The sequence below is a fragment of the Myotis daubentonii genome, chromosome 3 (genome assembly GCF_963259705.1).
Source record: "Myotis daubentonii chromosome 3, mMyoDau2.1, whole genome shotgun sequence".
Lineage (NCBI taxonomy): Eukaryota > Metazoa > Chordata > Mammalia > Chiroptera > Vespertilionidae > Myotis > Myotis daubentonii.
In genome coordinates, this window is record NC_081842.1 from 51,540,204 (window position 1) to 51,566,474 (window position 26,271).

Genomic DNA, 26,271 nt, shown 5'->3' on the forward strand with positions numbered 1-26,271 from the left:
ATTCCGGTCAAGGGCACATGCCTGGGTTGCAGGCTCAGTTCAATGAGCAGGAGGCAGCTGATCAATGATTTCCTCTCATCATTGATGTTTCTATCTCTCTCTTCCTCTCCCTTCTTCTCTGAAATAAATAAAAATATATTTTAAAAAATAATACAGCCATAAGGATCATTTTCACATACCAGATGAGACGAAGTTCTAAAGATGGATACTTAACATTGGCAAGTATGGTAGAGATAGCAAGTAGTCTCAATAAAGAATGCTGGTCAGAGTATAAATTAGTATAACCATAATCCTGAGGAGGGCAATTTGGCATTATGTATCAACCAAAATTTAAAACACATATCCCTTTCATGCAACAATGCCATTGCTAGGATTTTATCCTAAGGAAACAATCTGACTAATAGGTAAAATACATGTACAAAGTTGTCCATCACAGCCAAACATTTAGAAATAATCTAAGTGTGCAACATAAAAGATTTGCTTAATAAAGCATAGTTCACCCAAACACAATTTAGTTAAACATTAGTGAGAAGTTCATTTATTTTGTCCCCTTCTAACTTACTGTCAATTCCTTATGTGTTTTCTGATTATTTAGCTAACCTATCATTAAAATATAAAATTTTGGACAATGAAAAACATACAATTTAAACATTAAATTATCTGAACCATAATTATCTGAAGGGAAATATATCCATAATATATTTTAAATGTAATAAAAAGGCCAGCTTAAAAAAATATATATGAAGTTACTCCATTTTTTCATTTTTTTATTTTTTAAAAAAACACACAATTTTGTGGGTATCTATGTGTATTCTTTAAGAAGATGCCATCGCTGGTTTGGCTTAATGGATAGAGCGTTGGCTCTTGGACTGAAAGGTACCAGGTTTGATTCTGTCAAAGGCATGTACTTGGTTTCAGGCTCAATCCCTGGCCCTGGTCAGGGCGCATGCAGGAGGCAACCAATCAATGTGTCTCTCACACAATGTTTCTCTCTGTGTGTCTTTCCCTCTCCCTTCCACTCTCTATAAAAATCATTGGGAAAATATCCTCAAATGAGAATTAATACACACACACAAATGTCATAATTAAATGTGTGCTTAGGGTTGATCATTTTAAAAAAGTAGGTTGCGATTAATTTTGCTTTGGCATGAAGTACAGTGCAAATAAATGGATGATATCCAAATACAATATCTCTATTGTATTTAGAGAAATCCAAATACTGTATAATATCAAGGGGGTGGGGAACAGAGGTAAGTCTTGAGGAAATAATATGATCCGTGATGTCCCGGTAAATATTTAACAACTAGCTTTCAGGTGGGGCAGGGTGAAAGTCCTATATAGCATTTACCAATTTCTATCGCAAATACTCCCCAGTATTTCTATCGCATTACTCATTTCAAGCTACTAATGTGACGTTACTGAATGCAGAGTCGGGAAGAGATAGATATACAGTAGCACATGGTGACATAGTATTTCCACGATACACATACAACATGCAAATAATAGCAAAAGTATAGATAATGACAAAATGCAGTAAACTAATTAGAAAGTAATAAAATTTGTGTATGCACTCTTTCTAAGTCTGGAAGGAGAGTCACTAATATAATAATACTAGAGGCCCGGTGCACGAAATTTGTGCATGGGGGCGGTGTCCCTCAGCCTGGCCTGCACCCTCTCCAACCCGGGACCCCTCGGACATCCCTCTCTCAATTCGAGACTGCTGGCTCCTAACTGCTCACCTGCCTGCCAGCCTGATCACTCCTAACCACCTCTGCCTGCCTGCCTGAGCACCCTAACTGCTCTCCCCTGCTGGCCTGATCACCCCTAACCACCTCTCCCTTGGCCCCCACCACCATAGCTTTGTCAAGAAGGAGGACCAGATGACTACAAGATGCCTGGACTATCTGGTCTAATTAGCATATTACCTTTTATTAGTATAGATTGATCATGTCTGAGTGGAAATTTCATGAATCATGTTTACTTCATTCTTTAGACTACTCTATGTCATTTTAAATTTTTACAATAAACATGTTATCTGTATAATCAGAAAAAAATAATTCAAGGTGTGTGTGTTTTCTTATTTCCTAAAACCTAGGGAAGAAAAAAATATCAGGGAACATTACTTTTAACACAGGTCTGACTGGAACAAAACACTTTTCCAAAAGGAGTTTGAGTTCACAAGGGTGTCACTGAGGATAATTGTGAACGTTTGAATCAATTCAACCATGATAGCTTTGTTTAGTCATGATTAAGGAAATGAATATTCAGTGTTTATAAGGCCTTTCAAAATATACATATGCAACATCAGAATTCAAAGGCCCTCTGATGCTCATGTTACAAATAAGGAAACTGAGATGGGGAAGGAACCTTTGCTACCTGGTGCAACATAGGTAGGTGATTTCCCAAGGTAAGACTATAAGGCAGGGTATAAGGTGACTCAGATCCTCTCCATTTATAAATAGTCTCTATAGCTTATGATCCAAGTATATATTCCTCACTTGTCAGCCTATATAATAAAGAGTTAATATGCTAATTAGACCAAACAACAGAACAACTGTCTGGACAACCTTCCAGATGAAGCTGGGGCTGCGAGGGCTGAGGCCCTTGCATGAATTTCGTGCATCGGGCCTCTGGTTATTTAATAAGAAGAGATGACCTCACTTGAGGAAATTACTATTCATTGGATTGACAAATTGCTGAAGCTTCTATCTTTGGTTGGGTAATAGCATCTTACTCTTTTCCAGAATTTTGTACTTCTCAAAACACTTCCTCATAGATTGCCTCAGTTGTACTTCATAAGAGCCCTGTGAGACAGGTAGGGTAAGAAGGACCACTCCTATTTCACAGATAAAACAAAACAAAAAACTGAGGCGAAAGCAGGCAAGTGGCTAGCCCAAGGCTAGTGAGGCATCTGATCTGGGCATGGTGCTGTCTGGGAGTCAGTATCTCTTTTGAGGCCTTTCTGAGTCATTTGGGTGTACCTTCTCTAAATGGCAATTTCTCCGGTATTCTTCCTTGTCCCTTTAACAAATTCTTTCTTCCATCAGCTCCTATCTCATTTAGTACTTAAGGTATTACTTTCAGATCACTCAGAGTTACTCCTTAGTGTATCTCTTTTATTCCAGAATGAAAGATAGTCCCAAGCATCTTAAGGCCTGGAAATATTATTGTTCTTCTCGATTTGACATGAGGGCTAACCCCTAGCATGCTGTTTTCTCTTGAAATTTGAAGCGATTTCTATCATCAGAGGAATGACTTCTGCAAAGGTCGGGTGTATGTTATAAAGCATGGAACTATAAACACTTGGGTATGACACACTTCTAGGTAATCTTGGCTTTCTAAATAGGTTAACACTGAAGAATGAGAAGGCAGGCTTACTCAGAAAATACAAATCATCTATAACGAAATGGATCCTGGGAAATCAAAGATCATGTGTTCTCCTAAGCTTTGTTTTATTAAGGGAAGAAGTGGGTTCTCCTGTTAAGAGTGCAATGTCCCCGGGAGGAACTGAAAAAAGGTATCAGTGAGCTATGTTCAGGTCCAAAGACAGAAGAGCTACCAACTTATAGTAACCTATGTGGTGCCTCAGCTCCTGGGCTTATGTAACTTAAGACAAGCAAATTCTCAGCCCATCGGTTTTCTCATAGTTAAAACAGAAATCATAACGCCTAACTCACAGGTTGTAGTGAAAACTAAATTAGCTAGTGGCCAATAAGAAACATTTTGTAAACTAAAAATTGCCATGAAAATATGTGGAATACATTTAAGATATCTTGATAATTTTTGAAGTTCACTGCTCTAGGCAAGGGGAGTGGAGTAGTAAGTTAAAAAGGGCGGCAGAGTGTCAAACACTGCAACAGGCAGGTGGCCAGGTTTCTCCAGGCAGAACAGGATGCATACTAATTGCTGCACCTCCACTGAGACTCTGGGCAAATGACTCCTTTCCAGAAAACAGTGTCCCTCTCCATATCAAAGGCTCTCTCCTAACTGGGCTTTCAGCTCCACACAGAACTCATGGATGCCCTGATGCATTGGGGTCAGGGGGAAGTGCTATTATGAAGATGAATATTAAAATTGCTCCTCGGGAATGTGTAAGCTTCAGAAAGAATACAAGTTTCCCCAGAAGAGATAGTGGCTTCTCTAGAATGTCTATTCTCAAGGACTCATAGTGAGTCTTGAGAGACAAATTGTCAAAGAGCAGAAATGAGTGTAGAGGAAAAGCATGGGTGTGTTTAGATCTGATAATTTAAGGAACTATTTTAAAAATTAGAGGGAAGAAGACCCTGCCTTCTGGTTAATAGTATTAAGTATGGGAATCAAATTTCCAACTTAATATAGAGAATGATGAAAAATAAAAATAAGGTCAGAAAGTCATTTCTGGTGACATTTGTGTAGGGCCTGAAGGTAATTGTCATTTGGCTGTCAAACCCCCAAAAAATAAGGAGGTGGTTAAGTAAGCCACATAGATGTGGGTGCCTTTTATCCCCTTATAATTTTTCAGTTTTGATACCAGAAGAAATCTACTTCTGAAGGTCCAAAAAAATGCTGTTGCTATAGGAACAGGTAAGCAGATTAGACTTGAAAGACCAGTTTAGGAACAAAGAGTGTAATAGACAGGGCTAAGGCAAATAACCGAGAAAGCACTTAAAGGAAATATCTTTTGGGTTTGTTATTTACATATTAATTTCAGGAAGATCAAATGCTATTATAGAATGAGAGCATCACATTGTAATTACACCATTACTGACATAAAAGACTCTGCTTACACAATTAGCAGAAAGGCCTTATTAAGTAGAAATACGCATTTGTAACTCTCTCTTGATTACAGTGTAATTGAGAAATACAGCTTTAAATTCGGCAAAAGAATTGTCTTTGATTTTTTTACAGTTCCCCAGATCGGAACGCATCTGAAATAAAAGAGAACATGAACTTCATCAACTTCTATAACTAGGGAGCTACAGGCGAAATTCTAGAAGTAAACAGATATGTGTGTATAATTGTTAATATTCCACACATCTGTACTGTCCAACAGTCTTTGTGCACACAGATCTGTGAGAAGAGAAAAAGATCAGAGACCCGGCTGCACTCCTATTTCCTGTTGACGGTCTGCTTCTTGCTATCGGGGAATACCCCGCTCCCGGACTAAGGGATGTGCTGAAAGTATAAGAAGCTTTGAACAGAACTTGCTTTCCTGGGAGGCTCACAAATGCATCATAAAGTGGCATTGTGTTTCTCTCCCTTTCCGTTTTATTTTAAAAAGCAAACATTCATGATAAAATGAATACAATATGTTCAGTCTAGCACATTTATGCTGTCAGAGGTTCTATTTATGGGGCAGGGATATTTCTTGGCCATTAGTCTTTCTCACATTAATCCCAGAGTGTCAAGTTCTAGAGAAGAGTGTGTGTGTGTGTGTGTGTGTGTGTGTGTGTGTGTGTGTGTGTGTGTGTGTGTGTGTGTAGGAATGGGAAGAGAGGAAAGCAGCTAGAATCTTACCATCTCATTCTCTTCTCCTTCGTTGAGCAAAGCATGCTGGCCCTTCTCAAAGTGGTCTCCCATGGACAGGTGCTTCCACTCCTCCTCCCTGACCTTCCCAGAGCAGGCGCTTCCAGGAGGAATTTGCCGAGCTACCGGAGTCGGAGTCGCCAGCTGACTGAAAGAGTTAATGATCCTCCAGGTTACAACTCCTTCTTGCGCACACACCTGCACTCAGCAAATGACAGTACTTAGCCAGCTGAACTAACTCCTCCCATGAGTCACCCTGTGCTCCAGGACTTTCTGCCTGCTCCTTACTGCATTTCCTCAGAGTGGCTGTCCCAAAGGAGACTGCTCCCAGGCTGACCTTTTTGTGCCCAACTTACAGGGAAAGAACTCATTGCCTGCCCAGTGCCTGCCCAGTGCCTGCCAGCATAAGGCATCTGACTGCAAATCCAACCAGACAATGCGGAGTTGGCAGGACCTCCTGAGGAACTGGGCAGACTTAAGAACTCCCACGTCACTGCTTTATTTGTTGAGGCTGAGGAATTGGGGCTGGGTGAGGCTCTTAGAGTAGCAGATTTTTTAAATATATTTTTATTGATTTCAGAGAGCAAGGGAGAAAGAGAGAGAGATAGAAACATCAATGATGAGAGAGAATCATTGATCAGCTGCTTCCTGCATGCCCCACACTGGGGATAAAGCCTGCAACCCAGGCATGTACCCTGGCAGCAATCAATTGGTGACCTCCTAGTTCATAGATTGACGCTCAACCACTGAACCACACCAGCCGGACCACAGGGCTGCAGGTGTTATTTCCTTAATGAAAGACCCAATCTTTCGTCTTTTAATAGCATCCAGATTCATTTTACTTACAAAAGGTACAAATGATGATCAATCCTCTTCAGGAGGTATTTGTAATCACATGTCTTTGTGTAAGCAAAAGGCATTCTTAATGTGTATGTGGAATTAAGTTTACTTTTGTGAAAAACATGTCAAAAAAGAACAAAGGTATAATCAAACTATTTTATGTAGTCTCTTTCACCAAAATATTGGTAGCTAAATGCCTAAGGAGGGCTAGAAATAAAATAATCAGGTAACTTTGTGACAAAACTCATTTTTTAACTTATTCACACATTCATTCAATATACATTGTTTGAGCACAGCAACTACATATACAAATAAAGTCATATTTGCTACCTCAGACTGATGTAGGGATTTAATCATAAATAAATAGAATAGAAGTTTGTTGGTTACTTTGAAAGTTTGAAAGGTACTTGTAATCACATTTGTGTGTGCAAAAAACATCTACCTAATGTGTACGTGGTATTAGGTTTACTTTTGTGAAAACACGTAGAGAAAGAACAAAGGTACAATCAAACTATTTTATGCAGTCTCCTTTCCTTAAAATACTGGTTGTTAAACTCTTAAGAAGGACTAGAAATAAAATATTTTTCCAACACCTCTGTAACATTAGTAGTCCTATGTCATAGATGAGCAATCTTTGCAGCCCTACACAAACCCCCCCATCCCCCCCCTGCAGCTAGTTATAGATCCTGGCTTCAGGATTTGGGGTGACTGTAAATCCATGTGCTTTCTGATACAGTCATGCACTGCATAATGCATTAACAACAGACCTCATATATTACACTGGTCCCATAAGATTATAATGGACTTGAAAAATCCCTATTGTAATAGTGTCAATAATAATAAAAAAAATCCTTATTGTCTAGTGATGTCATAGACATTGTGGCCACCGTAATGTCACAGCTCAATGCATTACTCACGTGTCTGTGGTGATGCTGGTGTAAACAAACAGACTGCACTGCCCATCTTATAAAAGTACAGCACATACGATTGTGTACAGTACATAGTACTTGATAATAATAACAAATGACTATATTACTCGTTTATGTATCTACTATACTATACTTTTTATCTTCTTTTTATCTTTATTTTATGGTGTGCTCTTTCTACTTAAAAAAATAAAAAAGGGTTTGCTGTAAAACAGTATGCCGTGTTATGCTGGCATCAGCCCATACATCTTGTGTTTACCGTGTCTCTTGATGGCAGCATTTTCTCTTATTCGTGATTTATTCTCCCCATCATTAAGCAGTACCTGACTGTATTCCAGAAATAAGGGATAAAGTGGAAGAGGAGTGTCCATTATTGTCTGCAATAGGATAAAAGATTTTGCCCTTACTTCCCCCACCCCCTCACCCCCGAGAAAGAAGCAGATTTTGTCATGGAGTCAATTGCTTGCCCAAGCTCTTCAGCAAAGGTGGTGTTTGGGGTATCCCCATTTTCCCAAGGATGACACCATGGGCCCAAGACCTAGATGGGCTGCTCTGCCCTGACTCAGAAGATCAAAGGGAGGGGAGCCCCTCTGGAGGACCCTGGGCAAGCTTCAAACAAGACCAGGGCCAATCAGGTTTGGGAAAGGCAGGTTCTGGTGGGGAGCAAAGAACAAAGAACAGCACAGGAAGAAAGAAACATCCTGGAGGAAAACAGAAGGCCTAATACGAGGTAGCTACGATTTCATTTTTCAAGGCAATTCAGGAAGCTCATGGATCCTTAATGAGGATTCACTTCTTGCCACCAAAAGACGCCCACAGGTTCTTTACTTGGATATATTCTATGTAATTGTAATAAACTTGCATTACATTTCCAGCTCCTCATCTTTGGAAATAATATTAACTGCTAGTTCATGGGCCATGCCAAAGAGATTGACATTGCCCCAATGGGGGCAAGCAAGAAACTTGGGCTTTGTAGAGGTTAAGCAGAATTTAAAGAAATTATGCTTTAGCAAAAAAAAAAAAAAAGTTTTTAATAGCATTTACCTTTTCTTATTATGACATTAATGTATGTTTATTGTGGAAAATTAAATAATGCAGACAAGTGAATAAAGCAAAAAATAAATTCTCCTACTCATAGATAGCCACTGTTAGAATTTGGCTGTATTCCTTTCTTTCTTTTTATCCAAGCATCCATGGATAATAACAGGCTCATCCTATATAATAAAGAGCTAATATGCAAATGATCATCATGCCATCATGCCATAATGGCTCAGACACTCAACACTGGGGAGAGAGGGATGGGGACCAGCCACGCACAAATGAGCTTGTGAGAGAGGTATGGGGACCAGCCAGGCTGCGGTCCAGGAGAGGGACAAGCCACCTGCCTGGCAGTCCCAGGCACCAGCGGATGCACCTGCAGCTGTGACCTGGGAGAGGGACATGCTGCCCACCCTGTGGTCCTGGGCACCTGCGGCTGCCACCCAGTGAAGCCGCCCACCCACAGTCTCCTGTGGCTGCTGCTGGCCCAGGCAAAGCCGGCCCAGGTCCTGGGTGCCTGTGGCCAGCCAGAGGGAGGGAAGACTGGGCCCCAGGTGCCTGCAACTGGCCAGAGGAGGGAATTCTGGGTCCTGGGTGTAGGGCGTGGCAGAGGCGGTTAGGGGCGATCAGGCCAGCAGGGGAGTAGTTAGGGGCGATCAGGCAGGCAGGCAGAGGGGTTAGGAGTGATCAAGCAAGCGGGCAGGTGAGTGGTTAGGAGCCAGTGGTCCTGGATTGTGAGAGGCAGTTGGATATCCCCCGAGGGGTCCTGGATTGGAAAGGGTGCAGGCCGGGCTGATGGACCCTGCCCCTGCACGAATTTTGTGCACTTGGCCTCTAGTGTTACATTTAAAAGTGTGTGTCTTGTTTTTACTTAATATTTTAATAACTTTTCCATATCACTAAACATTTCTGAATTTTTTTATATTTTACAGACGCATATTATTCTAATATATTGGGTATCTATCATAGATTCTACTAGATAAATATTAACAAATAGTCTTTCAGGAAAACTTCTTTACATTCTTAACATAGGCATGTCATCAAATATTTTAATAGTAAATTAAAATATTGTGAACTAACCTGGCCAGCATGGCTCACTAATTGAGCATCAATCTATGAACCAGGAGGTCATGATTTGATTCCAGGTCAGGGCACATGCCCAGGTTGTGGGCTCAATCTCCAGTGTGGGGTATACAGGAGGTAGCCAATCAATGACTCTCTCTCATCATTGATGTTTCTTTCTCCCTATCCCTCTCCCTTCCTCTCTGAAATCAATAAAAATATTTTTTTAAAGAAAATATTGTGAACTACAACACTAGGCTTTGTGAATGACATCTGGGCTAAGAGATGCAATCTGGCCAAAAGGATTGAGATATTAGTAATAGGCCCCTGCAAAGAGTGGGTTAAAGGGGTGATAAATATCATAGAAAAGAATGGTGAGGCCAATGTTGCCATTGAATCTAATAGAAGTGTGACCAGGACTCATGCTGGGATAGTGCATGTCTGTACATGTATGTGTGTGCATACATGTGTGTGTGTGCACGTAACAGAGAGTGGGGTCATCAGTGGGATGAGGAAGGAGACAGGCCTGTTGCTGTCCAGATACATGGAATGTTCTCTTGCAGCAAATGTATAAGCTGGAAACCATCTGTTCTATCATAAGGGGTTAAAAAAAGCAAAGCAAATAAAATCCTGGAGACTCAAAATTAAGGCTAATCAATGAGGTAGTAAGTTTCAATAAGTGAAACTGGAATTTAGGGAAGTAGCAAAAAGAATACATTAAGGAAACAAAGGCAGGGGTATTGGCTACAGAGAACCATGGTCTAAATGCATCCATTATACCTGGAGGAGAAGAAACCTTGCTCCTTCCAGCATCTGCACAGGTGTGTGAGTTGAGGACTCAGGTGCTCCATTCTATACTGCTTTTCTCCTCTGTTACCTCATATGATGCTCACTCAATGGCCATCTCGTGCCTCCCTTCATGAAGCATTTACCTTTGCTGAGCAGCAAAAAGCTCTTTACAATATTACAAGGGCAGGGAAAATAATACTGGGCTTTTGGTACAGATGAGAAAACCGAGGCTCGGAGCAGTGAATTGACTTGTTCAAGATCACATAGTGGGAGAATAATCGGCAGGAAGTGAGTGTTTTCCACCTTATATTCCAAAATACTTGACCACTTAATAGCTTCATATGCAAGCTCCTGGCTGCTGATGCCAGCAGAGAATGCTGACTGGAGAAGGTGCCCTATACAGCGACACTAGAGGGGCCGGGGGAGAGGAAGGCTAGAACATCTCAGGGTGTGACATCTGGATTGGAATCAGACCAGCCAATCACTGAAGCGTCTTTCAGTGCCAAGATGGTCTGGCTCTGAATTTCTCTCACTTAAAAAGCTGGGTTGCCCACATTATACAGTGGTGCCGGCAGAGCTCGGTTCTGATTCTTTCTATCTCCAGTGCTGATGGCCTTTCAAAGACCCCTGGAAACCCAAGACTCCAAAACTGCCCTCTTGAGCCTGGCACCCTTAGATTACAATGCCCCTTTCAATGTTAAGAACTTCCCAGAAATCAGAATACGCAACGATAACAGCAAACTTCAGCATGTTTACTCTGGACTAAGCGCTTTCTGTGCATCATCTTCCAATGCCATGTCCCAAGCCCTCCCTATCTTGCCTAAGTAACAGGACATGCCTTACAGTTCTATGATATAGCCTTGGCTTTACACAATTGGTGTGTCCTGGAAACATCCTTTGTAAATCTAACTTTCCAAATAAAATCTCTCAAATATCCTAGAGAGAATGTTTAAAGAATCATTTTCTGACCCTTTTATAAAAAAAAGCGAATGTTGACCTATGAACCAGGAGGTCACACTTCAATTCCCATCAACTCTAAAAGATTTAGTAGAAACTAAGGAATCTTTGTTCGAACACAGTGATAGCAAATGTCAAGGCAATCATTGGCGCCCAAGCTATTGAAGTTAATTAAACAAATGTTAAATAAATGAATGAATGGAATCTGTCAGCAAAATGTTCAGATTTTAATTCAGACCACACCAAATCCACATCTGCTATGTGCTCACCACAGCACATCACACCCTGGGAGGCATGTGTAGTGCAGAATAGAAATATCAAACAGGCAAAATTAACATATGGGGAGACTGAGATAAAGAATAAACTTTCACTGGACAGGTGTGGCTCAGTGGTTGAGCGTTGACCCATGAACCAAGAGGCCATGGTTCCATTCCCAGTCAGGGCACATGCCTGGGTTTTGGGCTCCATCCCTACTAGGAGAGCGTGCAGGAGGTAGCTGATCAATGATTCTCTCTCATCATTGATGTTTTTGTCTCTTTCTCCTTCTTCCTTCCTCTCTGAAATCAATAATTTCCATTACCCATTTGCTTATGGCATTGAAAGACATGTGCCATATAAACAAATAAAAGCTCTGAGCTTCATTGGTTGTTAATGTCAGCCTCTTCTCCCTCCCAAATAATCATTGATTGATCCACTGAGAGTCTTTCTCCATTCTGTATAGAATCCTACTCACTGATGAAAAAGAAACCTTGCATGAGTCATTTCCAAGCGGACATTAGGAAGGATGGTAAATAGGGAGTCCCAATAGCCAGTCCCAGCTTTCTCTCTCTCTCTCTCTCTCTCTCTCTCTCTCTCTCTCTCTCTCTCTCTCTCCTCTAGCAGGGACATGTTCTTCATTCCCACCAGGGGACTCAGGCTTGTTCCTTGTCATCCAAGGCCTATGGTGGGAGTCCTGAATTTAGCTCAGCCTCGCTCTCCACTGCCCAACACCTAGTCACACTCCTCACTGGTCGGATGCTGTGCCCTGATCCTGCCAATAAGATCCTACCCCCTGTGGGTACTACTGTTACCAAGTTCCTGTCTGGCAGCCTCCAGACCTTCCTACGAATAAGGACTAGCCTTTCTTTTCTCAGGCTCCTACCAGGAATTGGGATACGGCCCCAGGCCCCAAGTCTCTGGTTGGACTTGGTCACTAGAGGATAGACTCCTGGAGCCAGTTTCCTGTCTGTATTTCCAAGTATCACGTGCCCCATGTTCCTCCTTGCTGTGCTCTAGCTGCTTGTTGGGAATATTGCCACTTCTCTCTAATGGCCTCCGTCCCCTTCCCCCTTGGCCAACTGCTCTCCTGAGCTATAAGCAAGATTGACATAAGCTTCAGTTGCCTGCTAGGTTGGACTTCCTTTGCCAGTACCTGCAATTTCATCTATTGCCCAAGTGCAGAGTTTTACCAAGTGGTTTGTCCAATGCCATGTCCCAAGCCCTCCCTATCTTGTCTAAGTAACAGGACATGCCTTTCAGTTCTATGATATAGCCATGGCTTTACACAATTGGTGTGTCCTGGAAACATCCTTTTTAAATCTAACTTTCCAAATAAAATCTCTCAAATATCCTAGAGAGAATGTTTAAAGAATCATTTTCTGACCCTTTTATAAAAAAGTGAATGTTGACCTATGAACCAGGAGGTCACAGTTCGATTCCCAGTCAGGGCACATGCTGGGTTTCGAGCTCAACCCCCAGTAGGGGGCGTGCAGGAGGCAGTGGATCCATGATTCTCTCTCATCATTGATGTTTCTCTCCCTCTCCCTCTCCCTTCCTCTCTGAAATAAAACATCTTTTTTTAAAAAAAAACGTGGGGAGCAATATGGTGCCGTGTGAAGGGTATTACCAAAGACCCGAGTCCTTGATTTGAGTCCCGCCTCTTACAGATTGAGATCTTGGAATAATCATTACACAGCGTTCCTGGCACTTTTTCTTTACTTGAGAAACAATGAGGGTAATTTAATCATTTTTGAAGCCCAGTCTAGTTGTAGCAGTCTGTGATTCCTAATAGTTACACCTGAACATATATTGTTTTGTATATTTAAATATTCAGGTAACAAGTTCTCAGCATTAACTACACTGGCATGAGCTTCCTGCCTCGGTTTTGCTCTTTTATTGCTGTTGTTTATGTTTTTATTTACTGTCCTTCATGACCTGAAATTGTTATAATAGGTGACAACTAAGGTAAGCTCCACAGAAGGGGAGCTGCCTTATCTTTAGAGAGAAGTTTTCTATTTTTTAATGTTTGGAAATAAAAGCAAGGAGAGCTCGACTGAATGTGAACGTATGGGCCACTCCAAGCCACCTGAGAAAAGTCAGAACCTGGTGCTGAGTGGGGATGGCTGATTGCAATGCCTCTGAGAAAGAGGGATAGCCATCATCCAGCTCTCTTCTTTGGTAATTAATGGGGGAGGCTTTGTATCTTTGCATTAGACCCTTTCATCTAAGGGTTGCTAAATGTTTTACAAACATCCATTAATCCAATTAAACTTCATCTCACCGCCTTGAGGCAGGTGAGGTGAAGTTCGCTTCGGGTAACCACATCTGTGCTTGCTCCAGTGTCATCCACAGGTTGGGCCCACGGTCGGCAAACTGCGGCTCTCGAGCCACATGCGGCTCTTTGGCCCCTTGAGTGTGGCTCTTCCTAAGCCTTAGGGGTACTCTAATTAAGTCAATAACAGTGTACCTACCTATATAGTTTAAGTTTAAAAAATTTGGCTCTCAAAAGAAATTTCAATCGTTGTATTGTTGACATTTGGCTCTGTTGACTAATGAGTTTGCCAACCACTGGTTAGGCATTAGTACAGATGAGTATAATTAATAATAACAGTAAACCTTGAGTTCAGATAAAATGGTGTAACGCAAGGTCTCACGCATTTTACAAAGATCAGATTCAGGTAATGGGGACCGAAGAGGAAGCTGGAGGGAGTTTATTGCCTGTGATGACAAGGCACTTATGTCGGGTTCCAACCACTCCACACATGACCTTGAACAGTCGTTTGTGACTCCTTTGTTACTCAGTTGCTACAGCTTTCAAGTTACTTCACAGAGGTGTTGCAAGGAATCATATTTGCAACATGCTGTGGAGTTCTTAGATAAAAGGTGGAAATGAATACATGATGAAGCATTATTGCCACTTGTCTTAACACCATCTAAAAGATTAGGCAAGGGAAGTACAAGTGCACTCACAGTCCTGCCAGAAACCAGTCCTGGCATTATTTCCATTTAACATCTAGTCTATCTACCCAGAGAGATTGAGAACTGCTCAGAGCGGCCCACGTGCTCCTGCGATAAGTGAAAGCAAGTTGAAACACCAGGTCAGCAAAGAAACAGCAAATTATTTATTTTCTTCCTTTTCCATTCTTATTTGAGATGAAGTGGTTAAAGGAAATGAGTGCAGAGAGAGAATGAGAATCAGGGAGTGGCTGAAGCAGCTTTTCCTCTCAATTCTGTTATTAGTCTGTGAGTATAATCCATCGTCTCTGAATGAGCTTGTGCAGGAGTCCTCCTCTGTGCCTTTGCTTGCAGTCTCCTTTGTGGCCGTTTTCCCTCTCTGCCGGGGCTGACCAGCAGAGCGATGGATGAATGGATTATTCCGGCACAACATTTGCTGTGAACGAGAGGGCTAAAGAACGGCCTGGCTAAAGGAACCAGACAGCCTTGATTGCCTGCTACATTAGGTTTTTATTGTAACAGCAGTTTGAGATAAAGTTTATCTTTTAGATACAATCAGTTAGGGTAAGTAATTTGGGGAGGACACATGTGTTTGTAGTGTCCTTTAAGCAAGGACTCCCAAAGATTCCTTTGGATAAATACCAAGGAGGGTGATTGCTGGATCATCTGGTAAGATGTTTAATTTTTTAAGAAACTTTCAAACTGCCTTTCATAGTGGCTGTACATTTTGCATGCTCACCAGCAATGAGTGGGTGTTCTTATTGCGCCACACCCTTGCCATTATTTGGGGTTGCCAATGTTTTGGTTTTGGGCCATTTTAATGGGTGAATAGTGGTACCTCATTGTTGTTTTAATTTGCAATTCCTTAATGAGATAATCAGATAAGTTGAAAACATGTCCACACCAACACCTGCACATGAATTTTTATAGCAGCTTTATTTGAAATTGCAGAAACTTGGAAGCAACCAAGATGTCCTTAATGTAAGTGAATGGATAAATAAACTGTGGTATATCCAGACCATGGAATGTTATTCAGCTCTAAAAAGAAATGAGCTATTAAGCCATGAAAAGACATAGAAGAAACTTAAATATATATTACTAAGTGGAAGAAATTAATCTACAAAGGTAATATACTATATGATTCCAACTATATGACAATTGGAAAAGGCAAAACTATGGAGATAGTAAAAAAAAAAAAATTTACTGTCAGGGGTTAGGGAGGAATGAATTAAGGGGAGCAGAAAGAATTTTTAGGGCAGTGAAAACCACTCTGTATAATACTACAATAATGGATACACATTACTATACATTTGTCAAAACCCATCTAATGTACCACACCAGGAGTGAACCCCAATGATAACTGTAGGCTTGGTGAAAATTATGTGTCAATATAGGTTTGTACCATTCTGATCAGAAATGTTGATGTTGAGGGAGGATGTGTGTGTGCACTTTTTATATTCTTGGGGACTTATTTTGCTATTCAATTTTGGCTTAGATGTTGTTATGGCATAACCAGATTGGTTTAATAAGGTAAGTTTGTGTGAAGTTTTTCCTGTAACTCTTAATCAATTACACACTCATTTCAACCCCAGAATGGTGCACGAATTGCCAAGTATACTCAAGAACCCAGCCAGAAGGGAACAGAGCAAGTATTGTCAATTTTGAACAATAGAATGAAATATTTCTCTCCCGCCTGCACACCAGCACTGCTGTAGCTTTACCACGTCATATTTCACCACTTCTCAACCTCTATCTGTTGAGATAAAGTTTGATATCTTCTTGCTTTTATTTTTTCTCTTCTAAATATTTAAATGATTGCCTGCTAGAGCTTTTTTGAGGTATAATTTTTATTGATACACAATTCACATAAATAAAATTCACCCTTTTAAAAGTATACAATTCAGCCGGCTGGTGTGAGTCAGCAGTTGATCATGGACCCATATACCTGAAGGCTGCCAGTTTGATTTCCTGTCAGGGCACCTGCCTGGGTTTCTGGCTTAATCCCCAGTAGGGGGTGTACAGAAGGCAGTTGATTCATGTTTCTGTCTCATTGATGTTTCTATCTCTCTCTCCCTCTCCCTTTCTCTCTCTGAATCAATTTTTAAAGACCATATTTTTAAAAATAAAGTACACAATTCAGTGAATTTTAGTATATTCACAAAGTTATGTAGCCATAACCACTAATTCCAGAACATTTTCATCCACCTAAAAAAAAACCCGCACTCCATGTATTCTGATCTTGTGATAAAATGCTAATTTCATTTTCTTATTTATATGGTTAAACTGTGCTAATAAGTTTTGGAAATTTAAAGAACTGCATATATGTTTTTTTGTAATTAAAACTACAATAGTTACTATTTTTATGTTTATCTTAATTTTTGCTATTTGCTCAAGATTTTATACATACTACTACACATATTTCAGTCTTGGCCTTATTGTTTGCTACTGTCTGGTTGGAGGTATCAGGGCTGACAGTTGTATGTAGCTTGAAGCAAAGCGAGTATACACAATGAAGGTAAAAATAACTCTTCTTTATTGCAAACATACTGTTTCCCAAGCACTATACCTCGTAGTTTTAGGAGGTAACATCTGTTATCATACTTTTTATTTTACCTGTGAGCAAATGGAGGCTTATGGAGTTTTTGAAACTTACTATCCTTACGTGGTATAACTAGTAAAGCCCAAATCTGACCCCAAATTCAGAGTACACGCCTTTAACCACTATGCTCTACTACTTCCTGATACACTGAGTGTTTGGTTTAATTGTACAAACACCACTTGATCAGTGCTGGACAATGCGCTTTCAAAGTCCTCATTCCATTCCTCTGATACCAGGTGGAAAGAGCCAGCTCCAGTAGATTACATGATCACACAGCTCACCTTGCACAGATGAGCAGCTGAAATCCGGGTTTTTCCCCAGCGCCAATGTGGACGTGTTCATCTACATTAGAATCACCTGGGAATCTTTTTAAAATCTTGATTTCTGGGCCTCATCCTCCGGAAATTCTGTTTCTTTGTTATGGGTGGGGCCACAACATTAGTAACAAAGAAACAATTTCTGTGTTCTTGAACAAATAAAGACTATTCAGTTAAAACTAAGGATATCTGGAAAAAATATAGACTTTAGTTAATAGTAATTTATCAATATTGGTTCATTAGCTATGATAAATGTGCCATACTAATGCAAGCTGTTAACAATGGGGGAAACTGGATTCAGACATAAGGGAACTCTCTGTATTATTTTCACAATTTGTCTGTAAATCTAAAACTATTCTAAAATAAAAAGTTCATTCTTTCCGCAGCAGTGTGAATACAATGTGTTTGTTACAGTAACTGGGAACTACCTGCTTTAATTTTGTAGCATCCCCACCTTTGTTCATCACCTTGTTAAAATGCTAGAAGCCACCTGGATGGCAATGTCAGGATTTAGATCTAGGTTAATGGTATACTGGCCTGGGCTTTTCAGAACCAACCAACCTCGGTTTAGTGAGGTAACTCTGCCCCCTATGGGCATAGTATTTAATCTACACTTAGTGGCAAAGGACAGCCTTCATGCTCCAGTCACTTTTGATGTTTCAAAGTCTGGGCAAGAGTCAAGATAACACTTGGAACCCCTGATCTGCTGAGACCATACCCCATTTTCTTCATATGCACAGAACTTTACCTCCCCAGGATGTTCTCTAAAGAAAGACGCATCCATGTGAGGGGACCGGCTGATGGAAATGTAAATGGCATGGCTCACTTATGCTAAGTGAAATAAGCCAGTCAGAGAAGACAAATACCATATGATTTCACTTATATGTGGAATCCAATGAACAAACTAAATAAACAAAATAGAAACTGACTCATAGATACAGAAAACAGACTGGCAGCTACTAGAGGGGAGGGTGCTGGGTGAAAAAAGTAAAATGGTTAAGCAAAAACAAGCAAATGAACAAAAAACTCATAGACACCGACAACAGTAGGGTGATTATCAGTGGGGAAGGGGATCAAGTAGAAGAGGGTAAAGGGGGGACAAATGGCGAAGGAAGGAGACTCGACTTTGGGTGATGAACACACAATACAATGTACAGATGATGTATCATAGAGCTGAACACCTAAACCCTATATAAATTAATTAACCAATGTCACCCCAATAAATTCAATAAAAAATGTTTAAATGAGATAAAAGAGAATACAGTGCATAATACCTATAACATAAAACATGTGTTAATCAACTCTTTTTGTTATCGTTGGGGCTTCCAGGCAACAGTAGGCTATTAGTAGTTAAGTTTGGGGGGAGTCAAAGTTATATGTGGATTTTTGAGTGAGCAGAGGATTGGCACCATTAACTATTGTGTTGTTCAAGGGTCAACTGTATACACATACACACATAAACAATAATACATATTTCTTAAGTCACCATGTGCAGAAAATGTAACATATTTTTACATCTCAACTTGATTTTTTAAAATAATTTTTCCTTATTATTAATCACAGAAAATTAATCTAGTCAACTATCAGGTAGTTCAGTCAGTGCAGGATATTTCCACCACTTTCTGTTAAGACAGTCAAGTAAGGATTTCCCCCTTCCCTCTTTCTTCCATTGAATTGGCATCCATGGTCATTGGCTTTGTGCATCACAGAGTGAGGAAAGACTGGCTTTTCCCCACCCTCAGTCCTTTATTGGCAAAAGGTTGAGCTATCACTTGTATTTGCATATCTGGTCATTTGCATTTACTCTGCCGCCATTGAGACATCTGTGGCTCCACCACAGATTTTGTCTTAGCTTTCTCTCAGTCCTTCTCCACCACCTTTGGGGCAAATGAAACTACTACACATTCCCAAGCCTCCTGGGCTACAGGCAACAAGGGGTGTGGTCCTGGCTAGACTTGACCCACTTACTCATTTCTTCTCCACTACTACTAGGACATAATAGAACTTCTCTGTCAATATCACTAACCCAGGAATCAAGATACAGTTCTCTGCTGAGGGTCCCCACCACTCTGGGACTTCTATCATTCCCCAAGATATGGGAGCATCGCTGAGACCTATACCAGCATCGAACCCAATTATATCAAATCTCTCTTTCCTCAGCTGTGAAATTTTTATCAAATCCATGGCAGGACAACTGGCTCTTACACCATTCATGTTGACAAAACATATTATTTACAAAATAAAAATTGACTTTTGTACACAAAAATCAGACTTTGAGACTCAGAAATCCAATAGTCTCTTCTGTAAATTTCTAGTCTATTTAGAAAACGTAAGTGCTGATAATTATCTTATTTCTTTCTTTCTGCATTCCTGCTGTCATCTTATCCTGTGTGCACATGGAAGAGGCTTGAGGGTGAATGAACCATCAGAGGTCAGAGGAGAGTAAAAAGGAATATATATATATTCCTACACTCTCTCACAATCCGGAACCCCTCGGGGGATGTCGGAGAGCTGGTTTCAGCCTGATCCTGCAGGCCAGGCCGAGAGACCCCACTGGTGCACAAATTTGTGCACCGGGCCTCTAGTATTTATAGAGAGGCCTCTAGTAGAATAGAGAAATCAATAAACAAAGGTTACAGTGTTTATTTACGCATTTTTCTTTTTTTATGATTTTTCACATTTTCTAAATTTCTAGAAGGAACATGTTTTATATCATCAGAAAAAGAAAAGTACATGTGTATACACACACGTATATTTGTATATACATATACATATATAGTCAGATACAATATATATGTGGGTGGTGATGCTGGGAGTCACTGTGTATATCAGCACCACTGTAAAGAAGGGAGAGTAGGGAACCCAAGTCTTGTGTTGGCCACACCCAAAGCTGTCTTCTCCTCCAGTCTCTGTGTTAATTGATCTTTGACCCTATTGACCACTCTCTTCTTGAAATCCCCTCTTTCCTTGGCCTCTATATCAACATGATCTCTGAGCTCTTTTTCTAGTTCTCTAATCCATCAAAAATCTAGACCTCAAGTCAGAGTAATACTGTAATGGGAGAGACTTTGGGAGGTACAGGGAGGGGAAGAGGGTGACTTGTATGTAGGAGTAATGTCAATTTGTGGCCAGAGGGGGTTCTGTGGTAATATAAAGACTACAAATGTCTACTTGAATTTGACAGGCTCTGTGATTACTTTGACCATTATGGCAGAAGTGAGATGGAAGGCTCAGACCTTAAAAGACCGCAGCTTCCACTTCCTGTCACATAGACCCTTTCTCTGGGAGTCCTGAGCCACCATACACAAAGTGAGCTAGTCTAAGAATGCCCTCCGGTGAGGACCCTAAGCTAACCATGTGGATATGCCATTTGGTTGTTTTAAGCCAGTGGTTCTCAACTTTCCTAATGCTGTGACCCTTTAATATAGTTCCTCATGTTGTGGTGACCCCCAATCATAAAATTATTTTCGTTGCTACTTCATAACTGTAATTTTGCTACTGTTATGAATCGTAATGTAAATATCTGATAGGCAGGATGTATTTTCATTGTTACAAATTGAACATAATTAAAGCATAGTGATTAATCACAAAAACAATATGTAATTATATATGTGTTTTTCCAATCGTCTTAGGCGACCCCTGTGAAAGGGTCAGTCGACCCCCAAAGGGGTTGTGACCCACAGGTTGAGAACCGCTGTTTTAAGCCACTAGTTTTGAGTAGTTATAGATAATTACAACAGATTCCTCCTGTGAGAGGGGCTTAATACTAACACATCTCTATAGAAGGAGGTGTAGTGAGAATTGCAACAAAACTTCTAATTATCTTTATAATTGGTTCCAGTATTGTTTAGGAAGAGACCTTGATACACCAATTAGGAGTAGAAGGTAAGACCCTAAGGCAGGGGTGGGCAAACTTTTTGACTGAGGGCCACAATGGGTTCTTAAACTGGACCGGGAGGGCCGGAACAAAAGCATGGATGGAGTGTTTGTGTGAACTAATATAAATTCAAAGTAAACATCATTACATAAAAGGGTACGGTCTTTTTTTTTTTTTTTTAGTTTTATTCATTTCAAACGGCCGAATCCGGCCCGCTGGCCGTAGTTTGCCCACGGCTGCCCTAAGGGGATGAGTTGGCACAAAGAAATAAAAAGATATAACTAACCCACTTTGAATTGAAATGGGTAGGAATTAGGGAGTAAGATAGAGCAGAGAATAGGAAAGTAAGTAGAGATGAGGGAAGAGAAACAGTGGAGGGGAAACAGCACGTGCTAGACCCCAAGTTGCAGAAGTGACTGAGAGGCTTTTGAAGAACATCGGCATCGAACAAATTTGATTTGGCTGCATATCCATAATGGAAACCTTCCCATTTCTCTAAAACATCTATCAAATTTCCTATTGGTATAGATCCTTTGGTGGTGGTTTTTGTTTTTGATTTTGGAGGGAATTGAGAAAAATGTCTGAGTGCCACACCTCTGTTGACTTGGTTGAGAACGGGAACAGTAGGTACCAATTCCTACCCTAGATTAATTTAGAACAGCGGTTCCCAACTGGGAGTGATTTTGACCCCCAGACAGCATTTAACAATGTCAGAGACTCTTTGGACTGTCATGACTGGGCAGTTACTGGCATCGAGTGGGCAGAGGCCAGAAATGCTGCCATAATTCCTACAATGTACGAGACAACCACCCACAGTAAAGAATTGATCAGCATAAAATGTCAGTAGTGCCAAAGTTGAGAAATCCTAATTTAGAGAAAGCAAAAGATCTGAGTCAGATGTGTCTGAGAACCTAAGGCTCCTGCAGAATTTGGAGACAGCTTAGATAACACATTGGACTTGCTGCAATCCATGGAATGTAGTTTGAATCCAAATCATCAGGTCAGGATGGCTCTCATCAACATCCGGTTGACACATCAAATGAGAAGATGAATCAGTTAAGGTTCTCATTGCAAGTTATAGAAACTAACTCTGAAGAAACTGAGCAGGAAGGAATGTATTAAGTAATAGTGGACAGCTCATAGAATCCATGGGAGGACAGGAGATAAGCAGTCTCAACTGCTCTCCATGTGTCCCTCTTTTGAGCTCAGCATGTCTATTGGACTCATTCATGTGGTTACATGTATGAGTAGTTCATTCCTCTTTGTTGTATTACTTTGTGTAAATTTGTGTAGCTGTTTTCTTGTTAATGAGCACTTGGTTTGAGCTACTGTGAATAAAACAGCTATGAGCATTTTTGGAAGAATCTTTTTAAACCTATGTTTTTATTTCTCAAATAAATCCTTAAGAGTGGACTTGCTGGGCCAAAGGGAAAGTGTGTGTTTAACTTTGTAAGAAATGCCCAAAATGTTTCAGTGTTTGTACCATTTTACATTCCCCCCTCTCACATCAGCAGTGTCTGACAGTTCTGGTTGCCCCAGATCCTCATCAAACTTGATATTGTCAGTCTTTTGAATTTTAGCAGTTTTAATGGAGATATGGTGTATCTCACTGTGGGTTTAATATACATTTCCCTGATGACTGATAACATTGGGCATTTTGCTTATGTGTTCTTTGGTTTTACATATATATATATATATATATATATATATATATATATATATATATATATAATCTTCCTTTGTGCAATGCTTGTTTGAATTTTTGTGTTCATTTCTAATTGAGTTGTGTCAGTGTATTCAGGCTGCTAGAACAAAATAGCGTAAACTGGGTAGCTAATAAAGAGCAGAAATGTATTCCTCACAGTTCTGGAGACTGTGAAGTCCAAGATCAAGGTGCCAGCACGGCCTCATTCTGGTTAGTGAGAGCCTGCTTCATGGTTCATATATGAACGTTTTCTCTCTGTACCCTCACACGCCAGAAGGGGCTGGGAGCTCTGTGGGGTCTCTTTGATAAGAGCAAAATTCCCAACCTACTTGGCTTTGCTTAATTTTTTTTGTCTTGGTTTCTCTATTCCACTGGTCCAGGAATTTTCCTAGCTTCTTTCTATCACATTACAGTACTATTTTGTAACAGAACTGCTACTCCTTACTTGGTCCTCAGTATGTATATATCTGTCTCCCCAAACCAGACTATAGTTATGTGAGAGCAGGAAATGGGATATATATATATATATATTCCCAGAGCATAATTCACAGGAAATGACTTATAAATGTTTGTTGGTGAGGACAGTGTCATGCTTTTCTGAGTGGCGGGGAGAATGTGATAATGATTGTGCAAATATGTATGACTTAGCTAGTTTCCCCTCCCAGGAAACCGCAGAGGAAGGGTGATGTGTCAAGGGACTTGGGCACCTCCCAGGAAGAACTTTGCAAAAACTTCAATTGTAAAAATTTAAATATAAAATTTACAAACAGCCCGGCCGGTGTGGCTCAGTGGTTGAGCATCGACCTGTGAACCAGGAGGTCAGGGTTCGATTCCCGGTCGGGTTTCGGGCTCCATTTCCAGTATGGGGTGTGCAGGAGGCAGCCGATCCGTGATTCTCTCACATCATGGATATTTCTACCTCTCTCTCCCTCTCCCCTCCATTCTGAAATCAATAAAAACATATTAAAAAAAAACAACTTAAAAACAAATGCATATATTGAAGTTCCCACCAACATCTCCCGCTATCTTCCTTTCTGAAGATACCTGCTTTATTGAAAACTCTGAAAAGTGTCTCTTTGCAAGTAAAAGTAATATGTTAAGAGTTTTAACTAGTAGACTGCTCAATTGCTAGCTGAACCTGCGAATTTAGTTTAAAATAGTAAAATTACTTCATGACTCCTGGGCTAGAAAAAATATTTTTAACATCCATTTCTTGAAGTAAATAAAAACCATGTTAACAAATTCAGAGTGTACAATACAGGGTTTACAATACAAGTAAGTCTTCCCTCCACTCATGACCCACCATCTTCAAGTTCTTGCCTACTTATCGAAGAAAATCATTCCTCCTGTGTGTCTACTTTCAATACTCTCTGAATACTCTGCTTAATTCTGACTCTTCTGCTCACCAAATGTGTTGGGAGTGGGCTGGGGGATAGATTCCCTCACACCAAGCAACTCTCAGGTTCTCCAGGTACCAGTTGTGTGTCCTACAATTCAATTCAATTCTGACACTGTCTGTGTGGAGCTAGCCTCAGATCCCACAGGTTAAGGGCTCGGTTCCACAAGACTGGTCTCCTTCTCTCACTTGAGGCTTCAGTCACAAGTCCAGGCATTCCTGTATTTTTGAATGACTGTCTATTAATCAGAGGTTCCCATGACCCCCTCCTCAGGTTTGATTAATTTATTGGAGTAACTCACAGAACTCAGGAAAACAGTGTATTCACTAGATTACCAGTTTATTACAAAGGATATTAAATGACATGAATGAATGGCTAGATGAAGACAAACTTGGGTGAGTTCCAGAAGGGTACCAAACATAGGAGCTTCTACCCCTGAGTGCGGGTGCACCATCCTATCAGCACATGGATGCATTCCTGTTCACCAACCTGGTAGTTCAGTGAATTGCGTCCTTTGGGTTTTTATGAAAGATTTATTACTTAGGCATAATTGATTTAAAAATTGGCCACTTGCTCGGCTGGCGTGGCTCGGTGGTTGAGCATCGACCTATGAACCAGGAGGTCATGGTTTGATTCCTGGTCAGGGAATATGCCTGGGTTGCAGGCTTGATCCCCAGTGTGAGGTGTGCAGGAGGCAACTGATCAATGATTCTGTGTTATCATTGATGTTTCTATCTCTTTCTCCCTCTCCCTTCTTCTCTGAAATCAATAAAAATATATTTTTAAAAATTAAAGTTGGCCACTGATGATTTATTCAACCTCCTCAGAGGTGAGGGTGGGGTTGATTTAATCCTTTAATCTGGTGATTGGTTGCCCTGGTAACTAGCCCCCATCATTAGTGGCTTTCCAAAAGTTGCCTCAGTAATATAAACTCAGATGTTGAAATTATGAATAACAAGACACTTCTTTCACATTTGTCACTTTGAAGATATGTCAGGAGGACAAAAACCAATGTTATAACAGAAGTCCTATTGCTCTGGTCATTTATGAAATACCAAGGGTTTGGGGAGCTGTGAGCCAGGAGAGAGGACTAAGACCAAATACACCTTTCTTGTTATAAATCTCCATATTACTCTGCACTTCACTAGGGTGCATCAATTCAAAATACTTTCCTGATTCAGGCATGTAAGATGAATAATGTCCATGTGTTTGTTGTGTAATACCATCTTAAATTGTATTCTTTCAGCACCACATAACTTATTTGCATAATTTTGTTCTTTAGTTCTGAATAAAAAATGCTCTTTTTTCTTGTTTTAGAAACACCTGACCCTCTCAATTTTTCACTTTTTTCACTTTTGATATAAAATAAATAGAGGTTCCCTTTACGCTGATTTTACTAAAGAAAATAAAAGCACAAGCTTCATGATACATGGCAATTGATGGACTCTTCCATTTCAGGAAGACTTGAGGAAGGAATGTGAACTCCTGGACAGGACATGCATGTCTGAGGACATGCAAGAACTACTACCTGGCTCCTTGTTTCATCTGATCATTATTATTATTATTATTATTATTATTATTATTAGCATGTAAGCTTGATGTTGTCAGACCTGATACTTTAAGAAAAAACATATTTTTTTAAAACATGAAATTCCTTGTTTTTTAAATGTTGGCAAGAAACCAAATATTATTTTTTAAATACTGAAAAGGACAACACAAGCCAAATGAAACAGGTCTGCAGGTTGAATTTGGACCAATGGTGGCAGTTTGATTACTAATATTCTACCCTTTTTCCCTCATGTGATACTATATATTAAACATTGTTCCTCATCAGGACAAAGAGGTCTTACCTCACAGGCTTCCTTGGCTAGTGTGAATATAATGTAGGCCAGTGGTCGGCAAACTGATTAGTCAACAGAGCCAAATATCAACAGTACAACGAATGAAATTTCTTTTGAGAGCCAAATTTTTTAAACTTAAACTATATAGGTAGGTACATTGTTATTAACTCAATTAGGGCACTCCTAAGGCTTAGGAAGAGCCACA

At 40.3% G+C, this 26,271-nt stretch overlaps 1 protein-coding gene across 2 annotated transcripts in view; it reads right to left on the reverse strand.

Annotated features, from left to right (window-relative positions):
• Positions 1 to 5,708, reverse strand: part of ATP13A4 (ATPase 13A4) — a 254,995-nt gene extending 249,287 nt beyond the window's left edge. For both annotated transcript variants that reach the window (XM_059687405.1, XM_059687407.1), the window contains exon 1: positions 5,497 to 5,708. In XM_059687405.1, coding sequence (XP_059543388.1) covers positions 5,497 to 5,559 — 63 coding nt within the window. In that variant the 5' untranslated portion in view covers positions 5,560 to 5,708. The remainder of the gene's footprint in view (positions 1 to 5,496) is intronic.
• Between the last annotated feature and the right edge of the window lie 20,563 nt (positions 5,709 to 26,271).